Here is a 27,763-nt window from a genome sequence, read left to right as displayed (position 1 = left end):
CCACGGGGGATATAGTGAACTACGACCCTATGTGGGTCAAGGTAAGAACCACCACTTTTTATCGTTATGAACGTTGAAAACTGGTCGCTACGTTGAAACTGGTCGCTACGGCAAAAAGCGGTTTAACATCGGGCCTGCAGACATTGCTGCTCAAGCGACGATGACTTGTTAGATCTTCTCTATGAGCTACCAGGGGCCTATCCAGTGATAGAAGATGAGCATCACATCCTCTACGAATGCCCCCTATACGAAGACCTACGCAAAAACCTGCATCAACGAACGAGGGACCTGTTAGTAATGAGAGAAGAACCGGGAGAAATCTTCGACGACTCAACATCAATTAGAGACATTGGACGTTTTTTAAATAAGGTCGATGAACGGAGGTTCCCGAAGAAAAATACTGAATGAATGTCGTGTTTTGTATTTGATAAGTGGGTGGACATTGTATGATACTTTCTTTGTCATTGTTGAGTGCTCTTGGCTGAGATTTTTCTGCATACGACTGTGCTATCTGTGCTAATTCTTATGCATGGCTATCTTCTTTTACCACCTTGTTTGGTTATTCTTTACATTGGAGTAGTTTTGAAAATTAAACCCTCTATTCCTGTATTGGTCAGACACGGCATCTGCCGTTTGACCCAATTTTGTTTAATTCCTGTTTAATTCCTGTCGTTATTTTATCTTGATTCCAATCTCTTACACTGAGATAGGTTAGTTAATGTCACGTGAATTTAATCTTGTGCTGTGATCTATGTCACATGACTGGATTACTGCTAGCTGATAGGTCGTTACCTAGGTGATATCTTCGGACGGCGTGGTGGAGCACAGGTTCTGGAAGAAAAACTACGAGGCTCTGAGGAGAGCTGCTGGTATCAGTTACCCTGGTTACATCTACTATGAGGCTGGTTAGTTTAACTAACCAATTTATTTAGATCGAATAAAAAGATCACGAAAAAACTGTTAACTCAAAATGTCAAATTTAATTTTAGTGACAAACGTTTCGAAACATTTTTTAATAAATTATCAAAATCAACGTCATACCCTTAAATGATATTCACTAATCACTATACAATTAGCGCATGCTAGAGTCTAGTTCGACACGCACTCTAGTTTGACAACTTAAGTTCGCCAGAAATCACCCCTGTCGAACTTCGGTACGTGTCGAACTAGAGTACCTATACCTCACTATACAAGGGTAAAGGAAAGTCAGGATGACTAAAATTACTATAGTTCAATAACTCAAAGTCTGTTTTATAAACACTGTAAAGTTGTTCCACTAGGTCTGGGTCTAATACAGAAAGCCACTCCTTAGCATATAAAGCCGAGCTCTGAAGCCTCGGGTCAGAGGACTTATCATAGGAACCCAATACTGACGTGTTACTAGCGTTTATTTTCCTCAGAATCTCACCTCCCAACGGTCCTGTATACTCTAGAGGTATTACCATGTCGTATTTTACACGTGGAAGACACGTGGTTTTGATTTGAGGAGAAAAGTGGACGTTGACTGCGCCTTTGTATTTAACAAGCCAAGCAGCGTATTCCGCGAAGGTTGGGTGCAATTCCTCCTTCTTAACAACGGACACACTGATATTTCGCATTTGCTGAACTATTTGAATACCAATACTTCTTTTACTCGCACCAGGCGAATCTTCGCCAGACAGCTTATCCCGATAACCTGATACCATTCGCGTCCAGGGGTTCCGGAGCACGATGAAACTGAAAGCGCTTCTGAATGTTGTGTCATTGTATGTTCGCTTCATAGTTCGTATTCTGTGTCTTTCTGACATACCGCCGTGCACCTTTTTCATCTGGCTAGGAGCGAGTTCTCTTGTCAAATCCCCTTCAGCACGCAGCAGCGATTCTATCCAATGTGTGCAGCCGGTTTTGGGAATTCCCGTGAAAATTGTGTTTATTTTCTGAAAGTAATAAGTTTTAGGTCCGCAAGAGCTCCACAAACTGTCAGGACTGTACTTGAGATGCAGTTCTGATAGCGCTTTCTGGAACTGCTCCTTTATCCACTCTTGTGAAGGGGGGACAAGGTAGATGTCCTTGTGTTGTGGTGGACCAGGCTCTGATTGGTTAGAAGAAATTTCTGTTGCATACTTGTGTCGAGAGGGATCGGAGGGTTGCTTTTCTGAAATCGGTCCGAGAGAATCCTTTAAAGATGATTCCTCAATAGTAATGATGGAAGGAGCATCTGAAACATGTCTCGAGGGTCGAAGAAGAAAAACAATAACAATACACGACAACACCATCAAAGCGATCGTCTTCTTGCTCAGAGATACATCATGGTCCGCCATAATGCCAGTCACGTGTCACGTGGGCACCACCTGAATAACGTGTTATCACAACACCTCTACTACACCTGTACTATAACACTACTACACCTTTACTATAACACAGCAGCACAACAACAACTGTACGACGAGCAGGCCTAGAACGAGCAAACCTAGAAAAGTGCAATAATATGTTTCCAAATAAATGCAAATCGAGCTCGGTTTCGAACACAATGCTATTACTCGTACTCGGAGATAAAGGCAAAAAATATTAGCCCTTTTAAGGAGGAGGAAGTTAGAGTCCAGTAGAGGAGGGGCCTGCACAGACCGCGTCACAGAACACACAGACCGAGTCACAGAACACCACACAGCACAGTGTATTGTTATTAAATGTTATCTGCCACGTGCCATGAGGTGAGGTGGTCAATTCTGCTGGTCTGAATGACACTCTATTTTCAGGAGGCATGTATGCGAAGAGTGAAAAGAGGAGAGTGTTATATTACATTGTGTTCCGACGGTTGCATTACCACGACAGATTCAATGTGGTAAAATGGCTGACGTTGATGCAAGTGGGGACTGTATGACAGCGTGTTATTTAAAACTAAATAATGAGTACACATCCGGATTCCGGGTTATTATCTAAATACTACTAGTTAAAGGCAATAAATCTAGAATTTGTTGAGTGCATAAAAAAAAGAAAATCTAGAGTAACTCCCTACGAACCATGATTATTTTTGTGAAGATGAGATGAGCCACCTAATTAATTACGCATATCTGGCCAGAAAATCGCGGCAGTATTAAATTTCAACTTCTACAAGGTGTTTCAAGAATTGTGTCAAAACGTTCAAAACCGCTCAAAATTTAACGGGTTAGACCAACTTTTTCCTTGTTTAGCTTGTATATTGCAATTTGAGTTACTGGTAAAAACCTTCTTCTGTCTCACACGTGCCTTTGAACAGATCTTGAGATCTGATTCTTCATTAAAACAGGGATTAAACTTTCAAATTTAGACACTAGTATTGAAATACCATGTATCAGCTCACTGCCATGTGCCGTGTACGCAAAATTCAATCCGCGCATACTGCATACAAAATGGAGCCATGACAATAAATTCAATTATACAATTTCGCAATACGAATGAAAACAATTAGTACACCCAAAGACAAAGAGCCTTGCTAATACGACCTCGAGAATAACGGGGCTTATTTAACACTAGCAGAGCAATTAAAAACCATGCAGTAGCACTCACCGCCAGCATGGGTGTACTTATAAGTACATTTAGAAATTTGAGTTTATGAGCCGCATTCCTTTCATCATTGTAACATACACAGTAGTTGAGTATTATTATCATACTTATATAATACTTAACTATATATATATATATATAGTTAATAGCTCGAAACTAATGAATAGGAGCTTTCTATAAGCGTGACAAAGTAAACGATGTTATCGTTCAACTAAAAGTTTCATGTGGATGTGTGAACAACAATCTTCAGATACATAATTACAATTAAATGCAATTTTAATTGTAATTATGTCCCTGAAGATTGTTGTTCAATGTACAAACACGCTTGTATACTTAAAATGTTAAATATAAATATATAATAATTATACTTTAATAATTATACTTTTATTATGACAATTGCGATAATCGAAACGGAATATAATACGTTTAGTAGGGCGGGAGACTTCACATTTTTTAAATTGATATATTGATAAATACGCAGGAGTTACAAATTATAATTTTTGGCTAAGGATACAATAAGTGGCGTAACGACTGCCCCCGAATTTGAAGTGTTTTTAAAATAAAAAACGCCCGATTTCTTTATTATCCCGCCCACGTTCGGGCGAAAAAATATTTGAGTAAAAAATGTGTCTGACTAGGCCACTAGAAAATGTTTAAGGGCGACAATAAATATTGCGGGACGGCACATGGGTACGTTTTGCAATACGTGACATAATCATAATTTACGCACTACACATCAACAAAATGAAACGACAGTCGAAACAATTTGCACTCGTGATTATAAAATAAAACGCAATGGTCACGTGCTTGCAATGGTGCTTGTAATGGTCACATGCTTACATCCGAGGGTGGCCCCTCGGACGCAAGCTTAGGTCTATACTTCCACTTGAATCAATCGTTTTAAATGGTAACGCCAATGGTACTCGTACATTGTAGGGAAAATTGATCGTGCGTGGTGTAACAGCGGCAAAATTCTTGTTCAAGGCTAACAATTACACTCAGTTTTTTTAATAAATACGGTTTATTTTGGCGAAAGCTTCAGCGGTTTAATTTTGACCATTTTGAAGGCTTCGCCGTCTTTAATTCATCGCAACCCGTCTTTCAATTTGCTGGTAGAAGTAAGTTTATTGTGTGAGATGTGCTTTATTACATCCGATCTACATATTTTGAGACCTATTGTGGCATCTTTAATTTTTCAATTTTGAAGCCTTACCGTCTTTATTTTTTTTCCATTTGAAGGCTCCGTCTTTATAAAGGGCGTCTTTATAAAAACAAACTGAGTTTATTTTTAGAGCATTCAAAAACGGGTATTTTTCACATGTTCTAATCGACCATACTTTGCTGCCTGCAAGTCAACTAATGAAGAGTAGCAGTGTTGAAAATAAGAATGTAAGCAAACATGAGGACCAAAATAACTTGAAATATCTTCTACATCATGGAACAGTGTGCTTTTTGTTCATTAGCAAGTCCCCCTCCCATATTATTAAAACTCAACATCAGAGTTAGCTAGGCACCCTGATATAGTGCACTTTAGAACAGCTTATCATACAGACAACTCATTATCTATCTTTATCTCAGCCCTGGCTAGACATGAAACACTTCATCTTAACACCTGCCAAAATACCGGGTAAGTTAAAAAAAATTAATAGTATTTCACCTGTTCGTGGGGACACTCGTGTAGTCTGCTTTCGTCGTACAAATGTTTGTAGTTTTCTTCTATGTCAGCCTCCTTGAGTCCCCCTAATCTCATCCACACTGTAGCACGTAGACTGTTTGGAATGCCCTGCAATAAATCTAAGTTATTTTTCCTTCTTGTTGCTAAAATCTTTTCAAGACTATACAACTCAATACAAGATGAGAAAAATAAAGATTTGAGTTCTTTTCGTTTATATTTTCAATCTAAATTCAATTGAATAACCGCTTTTTCAATAATGGAACCGAATTATGCAGAATCATCAATCAAGCAAACCAGTTTTATAATTCTTGTGTTTACATTTTGAAACGAAAGTGATCTCTGATCACGTACATTACATAATTAACAAAAAATTAAAGAGCCTGAGCGCGCGCGGAGAGCACTTTCATAACAAGTGATTAATTTGGATCTAGCGCTCAGCAGTCGATACAAGAATTTTGTGACCGGACAGAAAGTAATTACGATCGATGTCAGGCTCTCCCACTATTTGCATAACTACTTATACTATGGATGTCGACCCATATTTGTACAGATCTTCGTAGACATAATACAAAAAACTTGCTACTACCAGGTGAGGGACACCGAGCACACAGTGGCTGACCTAGGTCCTTATAGGCCTATAATCCAAGAAAACCTGTTATAGAGAGATGCTAAATAGTTGGCACACCGGATGTTTACACATAGAGTGATAGTTTTACACGATGCCATACATTCTTACATTCTTACATTGAAACATCACGAAATTAACTTAATAAACATTGCGGTGGTATGCTTGTAACTGTTTTAACAACAAAAAATTCTACTGTTAAAACCAATTAAGTTTAACATTAACCAAAATACATAATCCAAAAGTAACTCACTTTTCTGGCAAGTTTGACCAGCTCTGGAGGTCTAGTACAGTAATCAGTCCAACTATCAAGCAGCGTGTTCCATGTTTTGAGTGTTTCCTCCGACGCCTCCTCGATACCATCCCCACTTCCAGATATCAATGGTTCTTCGTCTGTAGGATAAAAAAGGCATTAATTTAAGTTGTTCAAATGATTTTGCGATTAATTTTCTATAATATTCCCTTATATAAGGGAAATAAGAGTGTCGTAAATACTCCTCACTATGCAATTATATTATAACCAGTTTTACTCTGTTAATATGTAGACTGTAAATCTGGCACGGTTTCTTGTCTGAGATCAAACAACAGGCCGGTTGCCATGTTGTGACGAGAGTGAGAGTGTGTGAGAGAGAGAGAGAGAGAGAGAGAGAGAGAGAGAGAGAGAGAGAGAGAGAGAGAGAGAGAGAGAGAGAGAGAGAGAGAGAGAGAGAGAGAGAGAGAGAGAGAGAGAGAGAGAGAGAGAGAGAGAGAGAAACTTGATATATCCGATCTCAACTTGACGATTTAATTATTGAACAGAGCCACGTTATCATAATCTACTTTTGACAGGGCTGTGTTAAGGGGGCGTACACCAAATCTGTCCAATCCAAATGACCTCATAGGCAGTTCGGTGACCATCTAGCGCACTGTTTCCACATCAAAAAAATCATTTTGAGGATACCCATTTTTGTAATCGAGCATTTCCTGTACTGGTTAGAGTGGAATTTTTGGAAAAACACAATTTGTTTCGTGGAGAGGCTATAAGTTAATCATTTCTTGCGGTATTGGGTTGAAATTTTGCACGCCGACTATTCACATCTATTTCAAGGTGTGTTATAAATTTTTAAAGTTAAAAAAAGTCAAAAAGTTGAAATTGTCCTTTTCAGACTTATTTTAACCAAAAGGTCAGTCAGGGAAGATCGGATTGATTTGATGGTTGACATGAACTTGTTCTCTGAATTCTGGCGCAGTTTTTGATGCCCTCAAAAATGTTTTTCCTCATTCATCTTCAGATCTATTGGACTTCAAAGCCAAACAACAAATTTAGGCAGATTTTTCGTTTTTCATATTTACTGATTTTTCTAAAATTTTGATAGGAATGTGCTAGTGACTTTTTGAAGGGTGCAAAATAACCACAACTAGCACATTTATATATGAGTTATGAACAACAAAACACCCTAAAATGCTTCCCTTAGAAGTTATGGGAGAAAATGTGATTTTTTATCTGCAAAGCCAAAAAATCACATTTTCTGGCTCGACAGTTTGCGATGCATGTTGGGGACATGGCGTAATAAGACAGGGAAAAATTAAAAATATATCCAAAAAAATGTTCAAGAATTTTGACCATACTTTTCTAGGGATGCCTAATAAACTAAACTCCATATTTGTGGGAAACTTCTCGAAATCCTGGGCCTATAAGTTTCTAACCACCTTTTTAATTACGAATCAATCAATCAACGTAACCTGGTATTAGGTATTGATTACAGTTACTTGGACATAACTTGATCTCACATATATTGGCTCAGCAGAGAAATCATAAAATAAAAACAATCTATTTCTGCTGAATTTGATGAGCTGAGCCCACAAACAACAAAGAGCTACGAATAGTCAGCATAACGGTTGTCAAGGCTGCAAACTGCAAACTGAATCATTTCAGCAGAAATAGTGAGCCATACCGATACCCAACGTAACAATACAGTTATAATTACTATTAAAACAAACCTTCGGATTCAGTCATATCATCCGAGTAATCATCCCCGACCCCAAACCCAGCAAACAGGGACTTGAGACGTCCGGGCGATGACGTCATCGGTTTCTCTGTGACACTGTCTAGACTGAATCTCCTGTGCTTGTCTTCTGTATTCTAGGACAGATTACTTGTTTAAATGTAGTCACTTTTCAGTAGTTTTGTTTCAAGGTTGCAAATTAAAACGATAAAGATAACAGTAAATATCTAGAGGTGCAGACCATGAGGTTACAGAGATCTAACACACTAATTTACAAACACATTTACCGATGGTTGGCACAGATTACAGAGTAAAATAGGCTAGACAATACAAATACTTCAAACACGTAAACAAACCAAACTGCAGCACATTACAGAATACGACGGGTATTTAACGAGTACACAGGTATTTAACAAGGACAGGTATGTAGTACGGTATTATACCCTGCCTATCAGTAAATACAGGTTCACTGTAGCCCAAAGTAAAGTAACTAAATGTACCGGGCTGTGAATTACGCAACTGAAGTAACCAAAGTAAAGTAACTAAATGTACCCTGTGAATTACGCAACTAAAGTAACCAAAGTAAAGTAACTAAATGTACCCTGTGAATTACGCAACTAAAGTAACCAAAGTAAAGTAACTGAATGTACCCTGTGAATTACGCAACTAGAGTAACCAAAGTAAAGTAACTAAATGTACCCTGTGAATTACGCAACTAAAGTAACCAAAGTAAAGTAACTAAATGTACCCTGAATTACGCAACTAAAGTAACCAAAGTAAAGTAACTAAATGTACTCTGTGAATTACGCAACTAAAGTAACCAAAGTAAAGCAACTAAATGTACCCTGTGAATTACGCAACTTAAGTACACAAAGTAAAGTAACTAAATGTACCCTGTGAATTACGCAACTTAAGTATCCAAAGTAAAGTAACTAAATGTACCCTGTGAATTACGCAACTAAAGTAACCAAAGTAAAGTAACTATATGTACCCTGTGAATTACGCAACTAAAGTAACCAAAGTAAAGTAACTAAATGTACCCTGTGAATTACGCAACTAAAGTAACCAAAGTAAAGTAACTAAATGTACCCTGTGAATTATGCAACTAAAGTAACCAAAATAAAGTAACTAAATGTAGCCTGTGAATTACGCAACTAAAGCAACCAAAGTAAAGTAACTATATAATGTACCCTGTGAATTACGCTACTAAAGTAACCAAAGTAAAGTAACTAAATGTACCCTGTGAATTACGCAACTAAAGTAACCAAAGTAAAGTAACTAAATGTACCCTGTGAATTACGCAACTAAAGTAACCAAAGTAAAGTAACTAAATGTAACCTGTGAATTACGCAACTAAAGCAACCAAAGTAAAGTAACTATATAATGTACCCTGTGAATTACGCTACTAAAGTAACCAAAGTAAAGTAACTAAATGTACCCTGTGAATTACGCTACTAAAGTAACCAAAGTAAAGTAACTAAATGTACCCTGTGAATTACGCAACTAAAGTAACCAAGGTAAAGTAACTAAATGTACCCTGTGAATAGCGCAACTAAAGTAACCAAAGTAAAGTAACTAAATCTACCCTGAATTACCCTGAACGATAATGTATCCTGTCATCACTGCTCGTGTGACGGATATTATGTTGTGATTTCTTCTAATTCTCTACGACTGTGTTGTGATATCATTACAAGTGTCAGAGTGTTTTGTAAGGTTTCACTGTGACTATTTTCTGAATTCCCAACGTGGTGATTTGGGGAAATGGATTATTAATTAGGTGCAGACGTCGAAGGCAGAGTTTACAAACATGTTTAAATCACAACAAAACATACCAGGAATGTTAAAAATGCGGAACAAATTCTCAGGAGATTTAGAAAATCTAAAAGCAATATACCACATGTTTTCAAAACAAACCCCTAAACATATCTGATATATTCTTAGCATCTGGCTTCTGCAGTATACTAAAGTCACTATTGTGACGGTACATTAGAACTAGACAGAAACAAAGTGTGAAGGGCCTGAACGGAACCCCTCTGTTTCAGTTCCTTGTTTATATATATAATACTCACTAATTTTATAATACTCACTAATTTTATAATACTCACTAGTTTTAGTTTGACAGTGTAGCTCTGCTGGCTGAGATATCTGGAAGCCAGGAAGAACCTCTCCGTTTCCGGGTAAATCTTGAACTGTGTTTTACGCTCGAATCTGATGGGATCCAGTACACCTGATGCCACTACATCTATAGCTAGTGTCACTGATCTTGTACCTTGCAGTGGGAAACGGTCAGTTTTATTACTTTATTAGGTGAAACTAAAAGTTTATGGCGCAGCATTAGAAATTACTACTATATACACATGATGCAAAAAAGTTTGGCACTAAATTTCTAACTTTTCTTATCAAGTTATCAAAGTTGTTGTTCATGTCATTGTGACTGTTGTTTGTGTAAAAATTAACGCATGACTACTAAATGAATCCGTTAAATGAATAATACGAAATTTAGTAGTGAGCATTTTATGGGTACTGGGATGGAAAAGCTTCATCCAAGGAATACGGTTACATAATATTATATTTAGGACAATAAACGGTTACATAATATTATAATTAGGACAATAACCGGGTTAAACGAAATTTGAAACCTAATGCAAAATAAGGTTTACAGTCCCTTCCCGACCCAATCTACAGAATAAATCAAAATCAAGCAGTAAAATCACAAAGTGGATACAAAGATATTACGAAACCAGGTGTAACCAGCATTTCACAAGACTGACTAGCAAAATTATAACACTTCGACAGTGTACACCATGTAACATAGCACAATAGCAAGAACATTATGTGCACAAATACAAGGCTTACCGGGTCACCTTGCGTACAACATATTGTCAGACTACATGCTACTACACAAAATAACTTTCACGTGCATTATCCCCACAGGATCATCAGTACCAGATCTACCAAAGCCAAATTAAAGTAACAATGTGGCACTGTGCCAACAAACAGTTTGGGTTCATCAATAATATGGCGTACGCAGCGAAATTACGATTTACCGCGGAGTTTGAGGGAAAGAAAACACACTGTAAACTTTTAAACTGTACTTAAGAAAGATCGAAAATCACGAACAAATACAATCAAGTAAATTAGTGAACGATTACATAAATTGTCTGCGTGGAATTTTACATAAACAATCAGAAAAGAAGTGAGATCATTAACAAAAATGTACCACACCCAAATGGTACGTTCGGTTCTGAAGAAAGCGATTGTAACGGTGCAGCAATGTGAACTGTGGTCGGTGGGTATGAGCTATTGCCCACCCTATCAAAGTAAGTAGTGTAGACTGATGCACTAATCCGATTGGTTTTCCGCTTAAATACGGTCCGCTGATTGGCTGGCGAGAAAGAGGGTGAATGGTCACGTAAGAGGATGTATTAATTTGAATTGGTGACTGGGTGAAGAGGTGACAATATTACGTGTTTTACAGCACAGGTGCAGAAAAACAGTGTGTAATGTAAGAGGAAGGGTAATAACACACAAACTCTCCCAGATACACCACGTACAGATACAGACTGCGTGCGGTTTAGACTACACAGCGGTCTCTCACTCACTTTAACTTAAGAGGTTGACTACTGAAGTACTGAGTGGAGCGGAGATTTTAGAGATAGATCCTTGATATAGTACTAGTAAACATATAGTAGACCTTAGCTTGAAATCTAAGAGACTTTGTAAATACACTGTGTAGTGCAGTACCACGATGTACGCTCAACTTATAAAGGACTACAGACTAGGTACATAGTCAATTAAACATTGATACTACATACTAATTAACTAATTAACTAATTGACTAATTAACTAGTTAACTAATTAACTAGTTAACTAACAATATTCTGGTACGAAGTAAAACAAGCTAAATTCTTCTAGCGGTGTATGAGAGAATGAGTTTTGTAATCACGCTGTGCCAAATATACCGTGTACAGAATACTGTTATTGAATACGTTTAATTTCAAGACGATTCCAAAATCCAAGGCTTAAAGAATCAATCAATTTTATATGGATACTACTAATTAACTTATTTATGCACACTATGTATTCTCGTATGAAACAATCTAAAAGACACGGAGCTCAAAAAGCTAACATACTGAACACTACTACTCAGTACACACATTATATATTATTATTACTACTCAGTATGATTTATTATATAATTATAATAGCAGAATTCTATTACTAGACTCATGAACGGATCACGGAGAATACACAACCCAATTATTAGTCTGAATATACCAAATCACGTACCTAACATTCCTAACCTTAGTCTGAGACCAGACTCACCGGATTTAATGTAAAGTATCTTTCATCACTGAAAGACTCAACCACTATCGCCTCAAATATGCACAACACAAACGCACTTATGAGCACAACCTCAGACACATAGAATCACTCATAACCCCTCAATATTTTCAGAAACTAGGACACCTCAACACCAAAAAATCCTCATACACCCACAGAAAACAACTCCTTACTCACCAAAAGAAGTTCGCGGTACTACTCTCAGAATACGACACCCCGTTCCTCTCACCCTACGACACTCTTAAAACGCTCGACATACCCTCTCCCACATTTCATGGTCCCCTCCTCAAGACCTCACCTACCCCCAAGAAAGACACCACAGCCAAAACAGTGATCAACCTCTCTGGACAGACCCTCTCCACAGCTGAAACTGACGTCCTCTCCCTTGGACTGAAGTTCGTCCCGACACCCACCTCAGATCCTACCCCCGACCTGGCTCCCCTCATACAGAATATCACTAAACAACTAGGAGAAGGCATGGAAGCCTCAGCCACATATCAGGTCACCTCTGTATTATCTAAATTTGACAATAAACGTGACATGACCACCGACAATTTGACTCCACAACAACGTACCGCTCTTAAATCTTTAAAATCTAAGAAATCTGAATTGAAATTTCTTCCTGCTGATAAGGGCAACGCCACTGTTGTACTGACTCACGATCAATACATAACCAAAGTTACCGACCACTTATCCTCAGGTAGTTACACCCTCTTAACGAAAGACCCCACTCAATCCGTTACCACTAAACTACAGAAAGTCCTCAAGAAACTACACACCGACAAGAAGATCACGACCGACCTATACCACAAGATGCGCAACCTACATCCTAGATGGCCTCAACTTTACGGACAACCTAGACCTAAGATACACAAACCCGGCGCACCTATCCGTCCCGTAGTCAGCTTCTACAACACCCCCCTCCAAGCCCTCCACAAAGTCCTCGCATCTTTCCTCAAACCCCTAGCCCAGAACCCCTTACGCCTCAAAGACTCTTCCGACTTCAAACATCGCTTCGACTCCTCTCTCAATCCCTCCTTCCACTACCACGCCTCCTTAGACGTCCAATCCTTGTACACCTCCTGTGACATGCGCCTAGCCCTCAAAACTGTCATCTCCTCCTTTGAACAGAACCCCTCTCGTCTTCCCTCCAATGTCACCACCACCACCATAGGCTCCCTTATCAACTTTTGCCTTGACAACTCATACCTTGAATTCAACGGCTCCTTCTACTCCCAAGACGAAGGTGGTACAATGGGATCCCCCCTCATTGTTGAACTAGCTGAAATCCGTCTTGCTGAAATCGAGACCTTAGCTTTATCCTCATGTCCTGACCCTCCGAACACTTACTCCCATTTCGTTGACGACGGCCTTGGATCTTTCAGAGACAGAAACCACGCAGAATCCTTCCTTACATTCCTTAACTCCCTTACTGAAGACCTCAACTTTACCCAAGAACATCCCTCTACAGACGGAACTATACCCTTCCTTGACGTTCTCATCCACCCTGACAAATCCACATCAGTCTACAGAAAACCCACCCACACCAACCTCTACACCAAGTACTCCTCCTGCACCACCAACTCATCTAAGAACGCAGTCATCCGATCACTGACCAGAAGAGCCCACAACATCTGCTCACCCCAACACCTTGACGACGAACTCCAGACAGTACGACACGTTTGCCTCCAGAACGGCTTCCCTCCTCACCGCATCACCACCATCATGGACGAAGTACAACGGAAATTCACCAACCCCTCTCGCCACCAATCCCTAGCCTCATTCAACCGACAGACCCGTGAACATGCCCTTAGTGTTTCTCTTCCTTTCCATCCCTCCCTATCCAAACCCATCTCCAAGATACTCGGACAACACGACATCAAAGTCACCCACTCCTCTGCTACCTCCCTCCGCAACCTCCTCACCAAAACGAAGACCACACCCCCTACTCACCTCACTCCCAACACCATCTACGAAATTTCCTGCTCACAGTGCCCCTCCAAATACGCCGGACAGACCTACAGACCCTTGGTCCACCGCATGAAAGAACACGAACGATGTTACAGACTCAACAACGCCATCGACGAATCCACAGACAGAATCAAATCAGCCCCTGCACATCATGCCCTGACCACCGGCCACACCATCTCCTGGAACAACATCGAAGTCCTCAAATCCCTCACCTCACGCCCCCAACTTGACCTCACAGAACACGCAGCTATACAAATACGACAACCAGCTATGAACAGAACAGACCGCGCACCCAAATGTAGTTCCCTCTGGGACCCCATTCTTCCTAAAATTGCCAAATCCTTAAAGTCCAGACCATCTGGCATTTCCTTCTCAACCTCAACAGAAGACTAAATTTTTATTGACATTGTACTGTAATTTTCACTTTCCCACCCACACCTCCCCCACCCTCCATCCCTGACACCACTCAATCACATATAAGCATTGTCCACCACATCACATTCAGCTGACGACGATTAACACATGTTTATTGAAAGCTTCTACAAGTTAAATCATCGTATCTCTTATATGTTTTTAACCCAACTCCACTCAGTTTTAAAGTATGGTGACTTGCCAGGGATGTGTGATTAGTGCATGGGATTTGCCAATTTTACATGCTAGTTCATTGGTTACTAAGTAACATAAAACATTGTGATATGTTTAGTGAAATGAGGATTAAAGAAATACAAAGTATCCCGCGCGCTCACAGTACATGGAAATCAAAAGCATGTCCAAGATTTAGAAGCAAGGAGCTGATCTTTACCGCTGAAAATAAAAGGAAATTGCACAAAGAAGACGTATATAATATCCTCTCCAGTGAACGAAGCCTTACCTTCGCCAGTGAGCCAATGACAAGGCTGAGATACAGGATCCCAGACCCCCTTAATCACGTACAGAGGTCCTGTGGAGCTACTTCCCATCTCCATTTCTGGGGAGGATGGAGGGTTAGGGACGTCAGGGCTTTAACATAATCAGGGTTAATGTACCTAATTGGTACTAATGGTACTTGGACGATTTAGGGATATTTGGTACATTTGATAGGCTAGGCTAGAGGGTACCGAGTAAGAACAAAATATCAGCCAAAAACTATCTAATGTCAAAGTTAATTATGAATTAACCGTTTTAAAACAAGTATTACAAAACGAAAATACGAACCAAGAGGCATGTCTAGTAACATGTAGTTGTCAGGATCATTGCTGTCTCCAGGAGCTAGGAACACACCACAACACCGCTCCAATATCAGAGCTGAGCTGTTGGACTGTGTCACTGTCACCACTATGTGGTGGTTTTTACGTTCCCTCATTTTAAATGTATCCTGAGTGGGGGATGTGGTGGTTAGACGTACTTTAGACGTACTTTAGACGTACTTTAGACGTACTTTAGACATACTTTAGACGAACTTTGTACATTTTTATTGATTGATTGAAGTAGTTGTTAAGCATTTAACATTTATAGTTCGTTCACATAATATTACGTTTTGATGAACCCCTTCGCGGTCCCCCCTCAGCTTTGCAATCAGTTTCACTCACGTAACTGCGTCACCCTCAGCAATTACGTAATATATGTAATCACTACCCCTTAGTATTAGCCATCGATATGAGCGATGACAATACCAAAAAGAACAATCGCTATTAACTTTATTCCAGTGCAGAGGAAGTGATTATACATCCCCAACATTCGAGGATCTCGAGAGAGCTTAGAGATTACCTTCTGTGCAGTGGTCTATTTCTTTTAGCTCAATATGTTGCAATCCTGTTTCTCAACAAGGCACAGATATTTTACGTCCAAATTGGATCGATTTTGAGAATGCATATTATAGATTGCAAGCTTGTCATTTTCTATATCTATATTATATAATATATAATCTCAATAAATCTGTGTATGTGTGGGAACAGCTTAAAGAAAACGGTAAGAGTTACGGGACTGGTTTTCCCCGTATAGTTTCGACAAAACTCTGACGAGGCCAAATGATTAATGTTTTTAAATCGGCCGGTGGTAATGGTTTTAATTGATGGTTTTGTGACCCAAATGTGATACTAAAGTGTCTCATATACTCATATTAATGAAGCATACATTACCATACCGAGCAAAGCAGCAGAATACTTAGAATTTAGACACCATTCTTTGAATCCTATTTTCATCATTTACCCAGCTCATTGGACCATAAATATTCATAATAAAGCTAGCTCAGCCACGAGGACAACTAATGTACTGATCATTGTAAATTATTAAGTCATGCAGTTTATGGCCCCCTAGAGTCTTATAATCCGGGGATGCGATGGAATATTGTTGAATTATGCAGTGAGAATTGAAGTTATAACAATAGCCGCTAAGAATTAGACAATTTCCTGATCTCAAATACGCCTTTGATAAAGTCAGAGGTCAGTATCTTAACTCAGTAAGCTGTTTTCTCAGCATTTAACGGGTGAGAGCTTGAGCATTGATATACGCTTTTTCGTTTGCGTATTTTCCCTGGCACCTTGAATTTTAGAATCTTGAAGTCAGGAGATTGCTATTTATAATTCATAAACCTAATCCAGACTCACCGGCTCCAACTCATGGCTCGTATTAGTGACTTATTTGCTTACTTCCTGTAAATCTCGGCTCACTAGCTTACTTCTTTGACTCAGCGGTTCAAATGTTCGTAATATTGGATCTAAGGCTTGACTCGATGGTCACTGGATCTTACTCTCGGATCATTAGATTGCAAGTCACAGCCTCATGGATCACTGGATTAGGGTCCAGATACACGTTTCTTGGCTCACGCTCACAGTTTTCGGCTTGGATAACATGATCGTGCAAGTTAGCTCACCGGCTCCGGGCTCGCCATGAAAATCCTGCAGCTCAAGGCAAAACATTACCGACCTTGTGTCCTTCGCCATTGTGTCCTATCCTCGTAATTGTAGAGAGAGCCAGATCGAATGCTAATAATATAATTTTTTTATTTTTATCTAGACACTTATTTTACTTCGGAGTATTCCAACAGCCATATTGTTACACAAGTGCAACCAGCCAATTACAGGAAGCCGAAGGATTTGTTTTTAGCCAGTGACGGTTAAGGTAGTGTGTACCATACTTTCTTCACCCGAGACTTTGCTGCAATGTGCAGCTCCTCATTTAACCCTCACACCCGATTTCTCGAGTATTCGGCTGAGTAGACCGGGGGGCTGCATAGACCACTCACGATCCTTAGCTGAATGTCAACGACACTCACCCCACGACCAGGCAGGCAGTGGGATTTGAACCCGCAATCTCACGATTGCAAAGCTGGCCGTTCCAACTGCGCTACCTGGCCGTTAAAATATATATAACTTAGGTAAATTGAAACATAAGTTCAACCGTTAAATGTCTTACAGTCTGATGAGTCATAAGCCGACTAAGTAAAACGTGTGATCGATTATAACCGCTAGTAGTTTACTAAGTATAACAAATATATTCAAGCTGAGTGTTCACGTGATTCGATAATATTCTCATTATTTTGTCCACACTTTCAGAATTAAAAAGTACTAAGTAATTACGCTATTATTTTGCTGCTCTTATACAGACCATCATTATTTAGATGTTTCCAATTAAAAAAGTTGTTGAACTCTCGATAATAATTATATTTTCACTGCAATTTTTCAAGACGTTTGTCTGAAATCTCTGTAAGCACCGAACCATTTTCCATCACAGAGACACTAGGTTTCTGGTCTATAAAGATGACTACTTGATAACCACAGAATCCAGAAAATAGGCGATTGTAAACACGAATTATAGAGTTTGCTGTATTCTGAGATTGTAGATACTTAGATATAATATGAAAATTTCATTATACTTTTTTGGTATAACTTACAATTTCAGTACATTATTATTGACCGACTTGCTAATAGCGGGAAAGAAAAAACGTATTTTTGGAAACATAAATATATTTGCAATTTGTTACGGGTATATGCCTCACAGAATGGCTAGCCTCACAGAATGGCCAAATTTGTAAATGTCTTTGTAACTAATTTTTTATATAAGACTGGTAGGTTTTGTGGATACCATATGAAACAAAGGTCTTCTGGCAACACTTCCTGTGGTGAAATCATTAACTAGAACCACATTTTCTGGCATAAATATGACTGTTTATGTAGAAATTTTGAGCACTGAAAATTTGTTTTCAAATTTTTGAACTAAGTTTACATTTTGGTGAGAACTTCTGGCACCAGTATGACAGAAGATGTTTAAAGAATAGTATTCATCAAACAATACGAAAATTGTTCAATATAGGAAGAAAAAAATGCCAAAATGGCTACACGCCTCACAAAATGGCCAAAATATGCCTCAAAAAATTTGTTTTCAAATTTTTGAACTAAGTTTGCATTTTGGTGAAAACTTCTGGCACCAGTATGACAGAAGATGTTTAAAGAATAGTATTCATCAAACAAAACGAACATTGTTCAATATAGGAAGAAAAAAAATGCTAAAATGGCTAAACGCCTCACAAAATGGCCAAAATATGTCTCACAAAATGGCCAAAATTTAAAACTCCTTTTATTCAATGAAACAATAAGTCTAAAGTATTCACAAGCTATTTATCATACAATAACACCCCAGATGGAGTGTTTTTACAGCCGAATGAAGGTTATAAATCATGAAATCAGGGAATATGAACAACGCCACACAAAATGGCCATTTTTGGTGTATGAAATTATGCCCTTTTTATTCAGTTCTAAGAAATTTCACCTATATGGGGGTGTTAACAAGGCATATTTATACCAGCAGCATGCCTGAAACAAGAGCCAAAGGTTTTAGAAAAATAAAATTTTCTCGTTTTCATTTTTTTGGGTCATTTTGTGAGGCATTTTTTCTTTTTTGTGAAATAATTTTTCACAGCTCAGTTTTTTCGTGAGTTTTAGGTTATTACCCCATTCCTTAATAGGTTTTCTAACAACGTGTGGTGATAGAAATTTAAAAAGTATCTCCATCAAAAAATTATAGAAATTTCAGATTTGGCCATTCTGTGAGGCATGTTTTTTTGGAGGAAGATTTTCCGGCCAATTTTTCTCAAAGAAAAAATAGTTATGAGATTAAATCAACCCCCGGGAAGAAAAATATGAGTGTCAACTTAGCTTCTTATGAGATAAAAACTGGGATAAAGTGTGTTTTGTGATTTTGAGAGACCTTCCTTTTTTTGGCCATTCTGTGAGGCATATACTTGTAGCCAAATTTATGACAATTTAGCTGAGATATCAGCTAAATTGTCATAAATTTGGCTAACAATTTGCAAACATATTTGATCTAATATTCATTAAATTATGTCAGAGTATGAAGTATTATCTACAGTGCCTACTATTTGGAGCTTTGACTATAACCTCATCTCTAACATTATCACGTAAGTACTCAACATGTTGTTTACAAGAATATGGGATTAGAGATCGCCTTTCCCAACCTAAACGTGAAGTTTATTTATCACATCACTATGCCTTGAAATGTTAAAAAGCATAGAATATATTTTCCACGAAAAGGGAAAGGGAAAATGTTTCCTTCTTGGTCTCTCTCCAATCTGCTGTAAAATTATTTAGACCTTAACGTCTTCCCTTTCAGACTACCAAATTAAAGTGACGGAAGTTGAAGCAAGCTCGAGCAAACCAGACTTTCCGGTAGAAAATATTTTAGACGAAGACGTGTCGTCTATCTATCATTCTTATGAAACAGGATCAGGAGCTCCATGGGTTAAGGTGCATTTTGCGGAATCAGAAGTGTCAAGGATTGAGATAGTGAACAGGCTTGGATGTGATAGCTGCCTCGAGAGGCTGACAGGAACAACAATTGAACTCTTTCTCGGAGCAGTGAAGATAAAAAGCTGCGGGACTATAGACGTAATTAACACCAACCCTAACTCTGAAGAAGATCAGACTTATACCATTCCCTGTGGAAACTTGGTGGGAGACACAGTTGTTGTTCAGGGAAACAACAAATTGCATTTTGCTGAGATTAGGATCTATAGAATTCCAATCCGTAAGTTTCAATTGGTGTTGAATAATTACTGGATAAATAATTAGTATTATATTATACATCCCCACTATATAATAAAGGTATTTATTATTCAGGTAAATTTGGTTAAAACCTCCTCCCGCCTCCCTCTTCCCGCCTCCCTCTTTCCTCCTCCTTCCCTCCTCCCTGAGCCAGGATTGATAGTTTCAACTTCATTCCACCTACCCTGACCACACTCTATTTAACTCAGATATCTATATCGTGTATAACTGATGTGCAACAGATTAAATAATTATAACAAACTGATTCCACCAATCAGGAGAAAAATCCCAGATTAGTTCAAAAATTTACTCAAGAAAAATTATGATCTTTAACGGGGACGGGGGATGGTCTTTATAAAATTTCTCTCGAAATTGATTTTGTTCCTAGCCGATTGCCAAATTTATCGCCAGTCAAAGGTCTCATCAGCGCTCATGTGTAATTGTATTGCACGAGAAAATTTCAATCGCGCCCTGAAAATTGAGTTTAAAAATCTATTTTCTCCTACATTTTTGAGCATTTACCCTGAAACTTTCAGGGTATGTTATATGGATCATTTCGAAGAAATCCCTTAGACAGAATATTGACATAGGCCTTTAAGAGTTTTTTTATTTAATTTTGAAAATTTTGGGCCTGAAAAAAATCGTCAACCATATTAACGGGGAACTATATAATCAAAGTATATTAAAAAGGATTCCGTGGGATTGCTTTATGGGAATATAGGCTCCAAGAGTCTTATTATCCGGGGATGCGATGGAATATTGTTGAATTATGCAGTGAGAGTTGAAGTTGTAACAATAGCTGCTAAGAATTAGACAATTTCCTGATCTCAAATACGCCTTTGATAATGTCAGAGGGTGGAAATGAGAGTCTCACGCCCTAAAGTCCCCCTCCCCCCGCGCAGGCCGCGGCCCCCTTCAATTGATCGATGAAAAATGACGGCCATCAACCATTGTTGGGTTTATGCGGCGCCCACGGTAAATTTGGACAATAGACCTGGCATCTTGACCACCGAACCACTCACAAGCCATTATGCTACTATACGGAACAGTTTCAGCACCATTTAAATCGATCGTTAGCCTTCTTGAGAACAAGTATTTTCCTGTAAAATAATCGCACTCTGCGTTTTCGAGAACAATGATTGGTTGAGTTGCTACACCAAGTTGTAAACGTGTCTTACGCCCTAATTATCCGAACCCATTTTTTACAGTGTCTACCCCTCTTAGTAGCTTTATGTGCCATTTTAAATTGTATAGTTTGGAATTGCGTTGATGGTATGACACGGAAACATCCCAATTAAATCGATTATTGTTTTTCGGTCGTCAAGAAGGCAAACAGATTGTAGACTTATCATGCTGTTTTCTAAGAATGATGAATGTTGATGGACAGGATGCACTGTTATCTGAAGATGAAATGCTATCTACAGTGAGTGCCTACTATTTGGAGCTTTAACTATAACCTCATCTCTAACGTTGTCACGTAAGTACCAACTTAAAATAATTCTTACTAGGAAAATTATCGGTAAAATATTAATAGCCATCTGCGTCATTAATCTGAACTTGAAGTTTATTCACATTAAAAGTCAGCTTAATTGTAAATGGCTTAACTGTAAATGGCAATATTGAAGAATACAGACAGTGTTCGAGACAGAGAAAGCTTCTTGGACAACTTTAATTCAGCTGTAAAATTGTTTTCGATCTAGATTTTAGCGTGGCTTTCGTTTCAGACTACCAAATTAAAGTGACGGAAGTTGAAGCAAGCTCGAGCCATCCGACTGCACCCACAAAAAATATTTTAGACGGGGACGTGTCGACTCAATATCATTCTTATGAAACAGGAGCTCTGAGGAGGAGGACTGAGGAGGAGGACTGAGGAGGAGGACTGAGGAGGAGGACTGAGGAGGAGGAATGAGGAGGAGGAAGAGGAGGAAGAGGAGAGGAGGAGGAGGAGGAGGAGGAGGAGGAGGAGGAGGAGGAGGAGGAGGAGGAGGAGGAGGAGGAGGAGGAGGAGGAGGAGGAAGAGGAGGAGGGGGACTGAGGAGGAGGAGGAGGAGGAGGAGGGGGACTGAGAAGGACTAGGGAGGCCGAGGACTGAGGAGGAGTGGTGCCATCCTGTGCATGTGTGGTTTCACGTATTCGTGTTATGTTTCCATCGCCGAATGGAAAATACACAGACTTTGTGCCAGGGGACATTGATTCAAGAATATGAGTTCCGTAAGACATAGTTCTAAATCTTAAAGCCCTACTTTAACTTGTGGAGGAGGAAGAGGAGGAGGAGGAGGAGGAGGAAGAGGAGGAGGAGGAGGAGGAGGAGGAGGAGGAGGAGGAGGAGGAGGAGGAGGAGGAGGAGGAGGAGGAAGAGGAGGAAGAGGAAGAGGAGGAGGAGGAGGAGGAGGAGGAGGAGGATGAGGAGGAGGAGGAGGAGGAGGAGGAGGAGGAGGAGGATGAGGAGGAGGAGGAGTAGGAGGAGGAGGAGGAGGAGGAGGAGGAAGAGGAGGAGGGGGACTGAGGAGGAGGAGGAGGAGGAGGAGGAGGGGGACTGAGAAGGACTAGGGAGGCCGAGGACTGAGGAGGAGTGGTGCCATCCTGTGCATGTGTGGTTTCACGTATTCGTGTTATGTTTCCATCGCCGAATGGAAAATACACAGACTTTGTGCCAGGGGACATTGATTCAAGAATATGAGTTCCGTAAGACATAGTTCTAAGTCTTAAAGCCCTACTTTAACTTGTGGAGGAGGAAGAGGAGGAGGAGGAGGAGGGGGAAGAGGAGGAGGAGGAGGAGAAAGAGGAAGAGGAGGAGGACTGAGGAGGAAGAGGAGGACTGAGGAGGACTGAGAAGGACTAGGGAGGCCGAGGACTGAGGAGGAGTGGTGCCATCCTGTGCATGTGTGGTTTCACGTATTCGTGTTATGTTTCCATCACCGAATGGAAAATACACAGACTTTGTGCCAGGGGACATTAATTCAAGAATATGAGTTCCGTAAGACATAGTTCTAAGTCTTAAATCCCTACTTCAAGAGGAGGAAGAGGAGGAGGAGGAGGAGGAGGAGGAGGAGAAAGAGGAGGAGGAGGACTGAGGGGAGGACTAAGGAGGAGGATGACTGATGAGGACTGAGAAGGAGGAGAAGGAGGAGGTGGAGGAAGAAGGAGGAGGAGGAGGGGGAGGAGGAGGAGGAGGGGGAGGAAGGGGAGGAGGAGGACTGCGGAAGACTGAAGAGGGAGGAGGAGGAGGAGGGGGAGGAGAAGGGGAGGAGGCTAGGAGGAGGACTGCGGAAGACTGAGGAGGAGGTGGAGGAAGAGGGAGGAGGAGGAGGAGGGGGAGGAAGGGGAGGAGGAGGACTGCGGAAGACTGAGGAGGTGGAGGAAGGAGGGGGAGGAAGGAGGGGGAGGAAGGAGGGGGAGGAAGGGGAGGAGAAGGACTGCAGAAGACTGAGGAGGAGGAGGTGGAGGAAGGAGGAGGAGGAGGAAGAGGACTGAGGAGAAGGACTGAGGAGGAGGACCCAGGAAGAGGAGGAAGAGGAGGTAGAGGAGGAAGAGGAGGTAGAGGAGGAGGACTGACACATAACTTATTGAAATCTTACATTCTAAAGAACAGGAGGACTTATGATATCTTTCCTTCAAAAAGGCCTTGATTGTGGATATCGAAGAAAAAATTAAGAGTAACACAGTCTTATTAAGACTGTGTTACTCTTAATTTTTATTATTGTATTGAGGTTGTACATTAAGACTCTTAATGTACAACCTCAATACAACATATCATATTATCCGCAAAGCTATCCCCAAAACATTTCACGGAGCAACCCTTCCCGAAAAGAAGCTATGCATGAGCAGAGAAAGTCAAGAATGTGAGAGTACTTCTCACTGTTTTCATGTCATTCTATAATAAACTTTAGTATAATCTTACGTTAACACTGTATTAATATATCATGGTAGATATTACAATTTGTTGCAAATATAAATGTCATTAATTTTAATACCCGCCACTCCGTAGGCATTATCACTCAAATATTCAGTAAATTACGTGTACAATACGAAACCAAAACAACGCACACAGTATCAAATATAACGTGTTTATACAGTGACGTGAGAGTGCGTGTTAATAGCGGGGCCAGATTTACGTACCACCTCATATTCTTTATTTAGCCCTAATAAGGCGTAGGAAGCAGATAGAAACACCAGATTTGGACTAGATTGTCACTAACAACACACAGTATCAGTACAGCGTGCTAAATTAGTACCGTAAACTGGAATTGGCTCGGTAAGAGTTACGGGACTGGTTTTCCCCGTATAGTTTCGACAAAACTCTGACGAGGCCAAATGATTAATGTTTTTTAAATCGGCCGGTGGTAATGGTTTTAATTGATGGTTTTGTGACCCAAATGTGATACTAAAGTGTCTCATATACTCATATTAATGAAGCATACATTACCATACCGAGCAAAGCAGCAGAATACTTAGAATTTAGACACCATTCTTTGAATCCTATTTTCATCATTTACCCAGCTCATTGGACCATAAATATTCATAATAAAGCTAGCTCAGCCACGAGGACAACTAATGTGCTGATCATTGTAAATTATTAAGTTATGTAGTTTATGGCCTCCAAGAGTCTTGTAATCTAAGGATGCGATGGAATATTGTTGAATTATGCAGTGAGAATTGAAGTTATAACAATAGCCGCTAAGAATTAGACAATTTCCTGATCTCAAATACGCCTTTGATAATGTCAGAGGTCAGTATCTTAACTCAGTAAGCTGTTTTCTCAGCATTTAACGGGTGAGAGCTTGAGCATTGATATACGCTTTTTCGTTTGCGTATTTTCCCTGTCACCTTGAATTTTAGAATCTTGAAGTCAGTAGATTGCTATTTATAATTCATAAACCTAATCCAGGATCACCGGCTCCAACTCATGGCTCGTATAAGTGACTTATTTGCTTACTTCCTGTAAATCCTGGCTCACTAGCTACTTCTTCGACTCAGCGGTTCAAATGTTCGGTATTGGATCTAAGGCTTGACTCGCTGGTCACTGGATCTTACTCTCGGATCATTAGATTGCAAGTCACAACCTCATGGATCACAGGATTAGGGTCCAGATACACGTTTCTTGGCTCACGCTCACAGTTTTCGGCTTGGATAACATGATCGTGCAAGTTGGCTCACCGGCTCCGGGCTCGCCATGTAAATCCTGCAGCTCAAGGCAAAACATTACCGCCCTTGTGTCCTATCCCCGTTATTGTAGAGAGAGCCATATCGAATGCTAATAATTGTAACTAAGGTAAATTGAAACATAAGTTCAACCGTAAATTGTCTCATAGACATAGTCTGATTAGTCATAAGCCGACTAAGTAAACGTGTGATCGATTATAACCGCTAGTAGTTTACTAAGTATAACAAATATATTCAAGCTAAGTGCTCACGTGATTCGATAATATTCTCACCATTTTGTCCACACTTTCGGAATTAAAAAGTACTAAGTAATTACGCTATTATTTTGCTGCTCTTATACAGACCATCATTATTAAGATGTTTCCAATTAAAAAAGTTATTCTCTCGATCAAAATTATATTTTCACTGCAATTTTTCAAGACGTTTATCTGAAAACTCTGTAAGCACCGAACCATTTTCCATCACAGAGACACTAGGTCTCTGGTCTATAAAGATGACTACTTGATAACCACAGAATCCAGAAAATAGGCGATTGCCAACACGAATAGAGTTTGCTGTATTATGAGATTGTAGATATAATACTTTTTTGGTATAACTTACAATTCCAGTACATTATTATTGACCGACTTGCTAATAGCCGGAAAGAAAAAACGTATTTTTGGAAACATAAATATATTTACAATTCATTAGCCAAATTTATGACAATTTAGCTGAGATATCAGCTAAATTGTCATAAATTTGGCTAAAAATTAGCAAACATATTTGATCTAATATTTTTTAAATTATGTCAGAGTATGAAGTATTATCTACAGTGCCTACTATTTGGAGCATTGACAATAACCTCGTCTCTAACATTATCACGTAAGTACTCAACATGTTGTTTACAAGAATATGGGATTAGAGATCGCCTTTCCCAACCTGAACGTGAAGTTTATTTATCACATCACTATGCCTTGAAATGTTAAAAAGCATAGAATATATTTTCCACGAAAAGGGAAAGGGAAAATGTTTCCTTCTTGGTCTCTCTCCAATCTGCTGTAAAATTATTCAGAACTTAACGACTTCCCTTTCAGACTACCAAATTAAAGTGACGGAAGTTGAAGCAAGCTCGAACACTCCGAATGGATCCCCAACAAATATTTTGGACGGGAACGTGTTGTCTATCTATCATTCTTATGAAACAGGAGCTCCATGGGTTAAGGTGCATTTTGCGGAATCAGAAGTGTCAAGGATTGAGATAGTGAACAGGCTTGGATGTGATATCTGCCTCGAAAGGCTGGCAGGAACAACAATTGAACTCTTTCTCGGAGCAGTGAAGATAAAAAGCTGCGGGACTATAGACGTCATTAACACCAACTCTAACTCTGAAGAGGATCAGACTTATACCATTCCCTGTGGAAACTTGGTGGGAGACACAGTTGTTGTTCAGGGAGAAAACAAATTGCATTTTGCTGAGATTAGGATCTATAGAATTCCAATCCGTAAGTTTCAATTGGTGTTGAATATTTGCGGGATAAATTATTAGTATTATATTATAAATCCCCACTATATAATAAAGGTATTTAATATTCAGGTAAATTTGGTTAAAACCTCCTCCCTCCTCCCGCCTCCCTCTTCCCTCCTTCCTCCTCCCGCCTCCATCTTCCCTCCTCCCTCCTCCCTCCTCCCTCCTCCCTCCTCCCTCCTCCCTCCTCCCTCCTCCCTCCTCCCTCCTCCCTCCTCCCTCCTCCCTCCTCCCTCCTCCCTCCTCCCTCCTCCCTCCTCCCTCCTCCCTCCTCCCTCCTCCCTCCTCCCTCCTCCCTCCTCCCTCCTCCCTCCTCCCTCCTCCCTCCTCCCTCCTCCCTCCTCCCTCCTCCCTCCTCCCTCCTCCCTCCTCCCTCCTCCCTCCTCCCTCCTCCCTCCTCCCTCCTCCCTCCTCCCTCCTCCCTCCTCCCTCCTCCCTCCTCCCTCCTCCCTCCTCCCTCCTCCCTCCTCCCTCCTCCCTCCTCCCTCCTCCCTCCTCCCTCCTCCCTCCTCCCTCCTCCCTCCTCCCTCCTCCCTCCTCCCTCCTCCCTCCTCCCTCCTCCCTCCTCCCTCCTCCCCCTCCCTCCTCCCTCCTCCCTCCTCCCTCCTCCCTCCTCCCTCCTCCCTCCTCCCTCCTCCCTCCTCCCTCCTCCCTGACCCAGGATGATAGTTTCAACTTCATCCCACCTACCCTGACCACACTCTATTTAACTCAGATATCTACATCGTGTGTAACTGATGTGCAACAGATTAAATAATTATAACAATCTGATTCCACCAATCAGGAGAAAAATCCCAGATTAGTTAAAAAATTTTTTTATAATCAAAGTATATTAAAATAGATTCCGTGGGATTGCTTTATGGGCCCTAAGAGTCTTATTATCCGGGGATGCGATGGAATATTGTTGAATTATGCAGTGAGAGTTTAAGTTATAAC

The 27,763-nt window shown here is 40.1% G+C and overlaps 1 protein-coding gene across 2 annotated transcripts in view; it reads right to left on the bottom strand.

The window, feature by feature from the left end:
• The window catches only part of LOC134821153 (rab GTPase-activating protein 1-like), a 51,502-nt gene that overhangs the window by 11,305 nt on the left and 12,434 nt on the right, over positions 1-27,763 (bottom strand). For both annotated transcript variants that reach the window (XM_063831825.1, XM_063831826.1), the window contains 6 exons: positions 15,317-15,476; positions 14,994-15,089; positions 9,913-10,076; positions 7,803-7,944; positions 6,076-6,215; positions 5,180-5,305 (listed from right to left, as the gene is read on the bottom strand). In XM_063831825.1, the coding sequence (XP_063687895.1) occupies positions 5,180-5,305; positions 6,076-6,215; positions 7,803-7,944; positions 9,913-10,076; positions 14,994-15,089; positions 15,317-15,476 (828 nt within the window). The remainder of the gene's footprint in view (positions 1-5,179; positions 5,306-6,075; positions 6,216-7,802; positions 7,945-9,912; positions 10,077-14,993; positions 15,090-15,316; positions 15,477-27,763) is intronic.

Source organism: Bolinopsis microptera, chromosome 9 (genome assembly GCF_026151205.1).
Source record: "Bolinopsis microptera isolate Bmic1 chromosome 9, MBARI_Bmic_1.0, whole genome shotgun sequence".
Lineage (NCBI taxonomy): Eukaryota > Metazoa > Ctenophora > Tentaculata > Lobata > Bolinopsidae > Bolinopsis > Bolinopsis microptera.
Note: the sequence above shows the minus strand (reverse complement) of the source record. Positions and strands in the feature narration are given on the sequence as shown.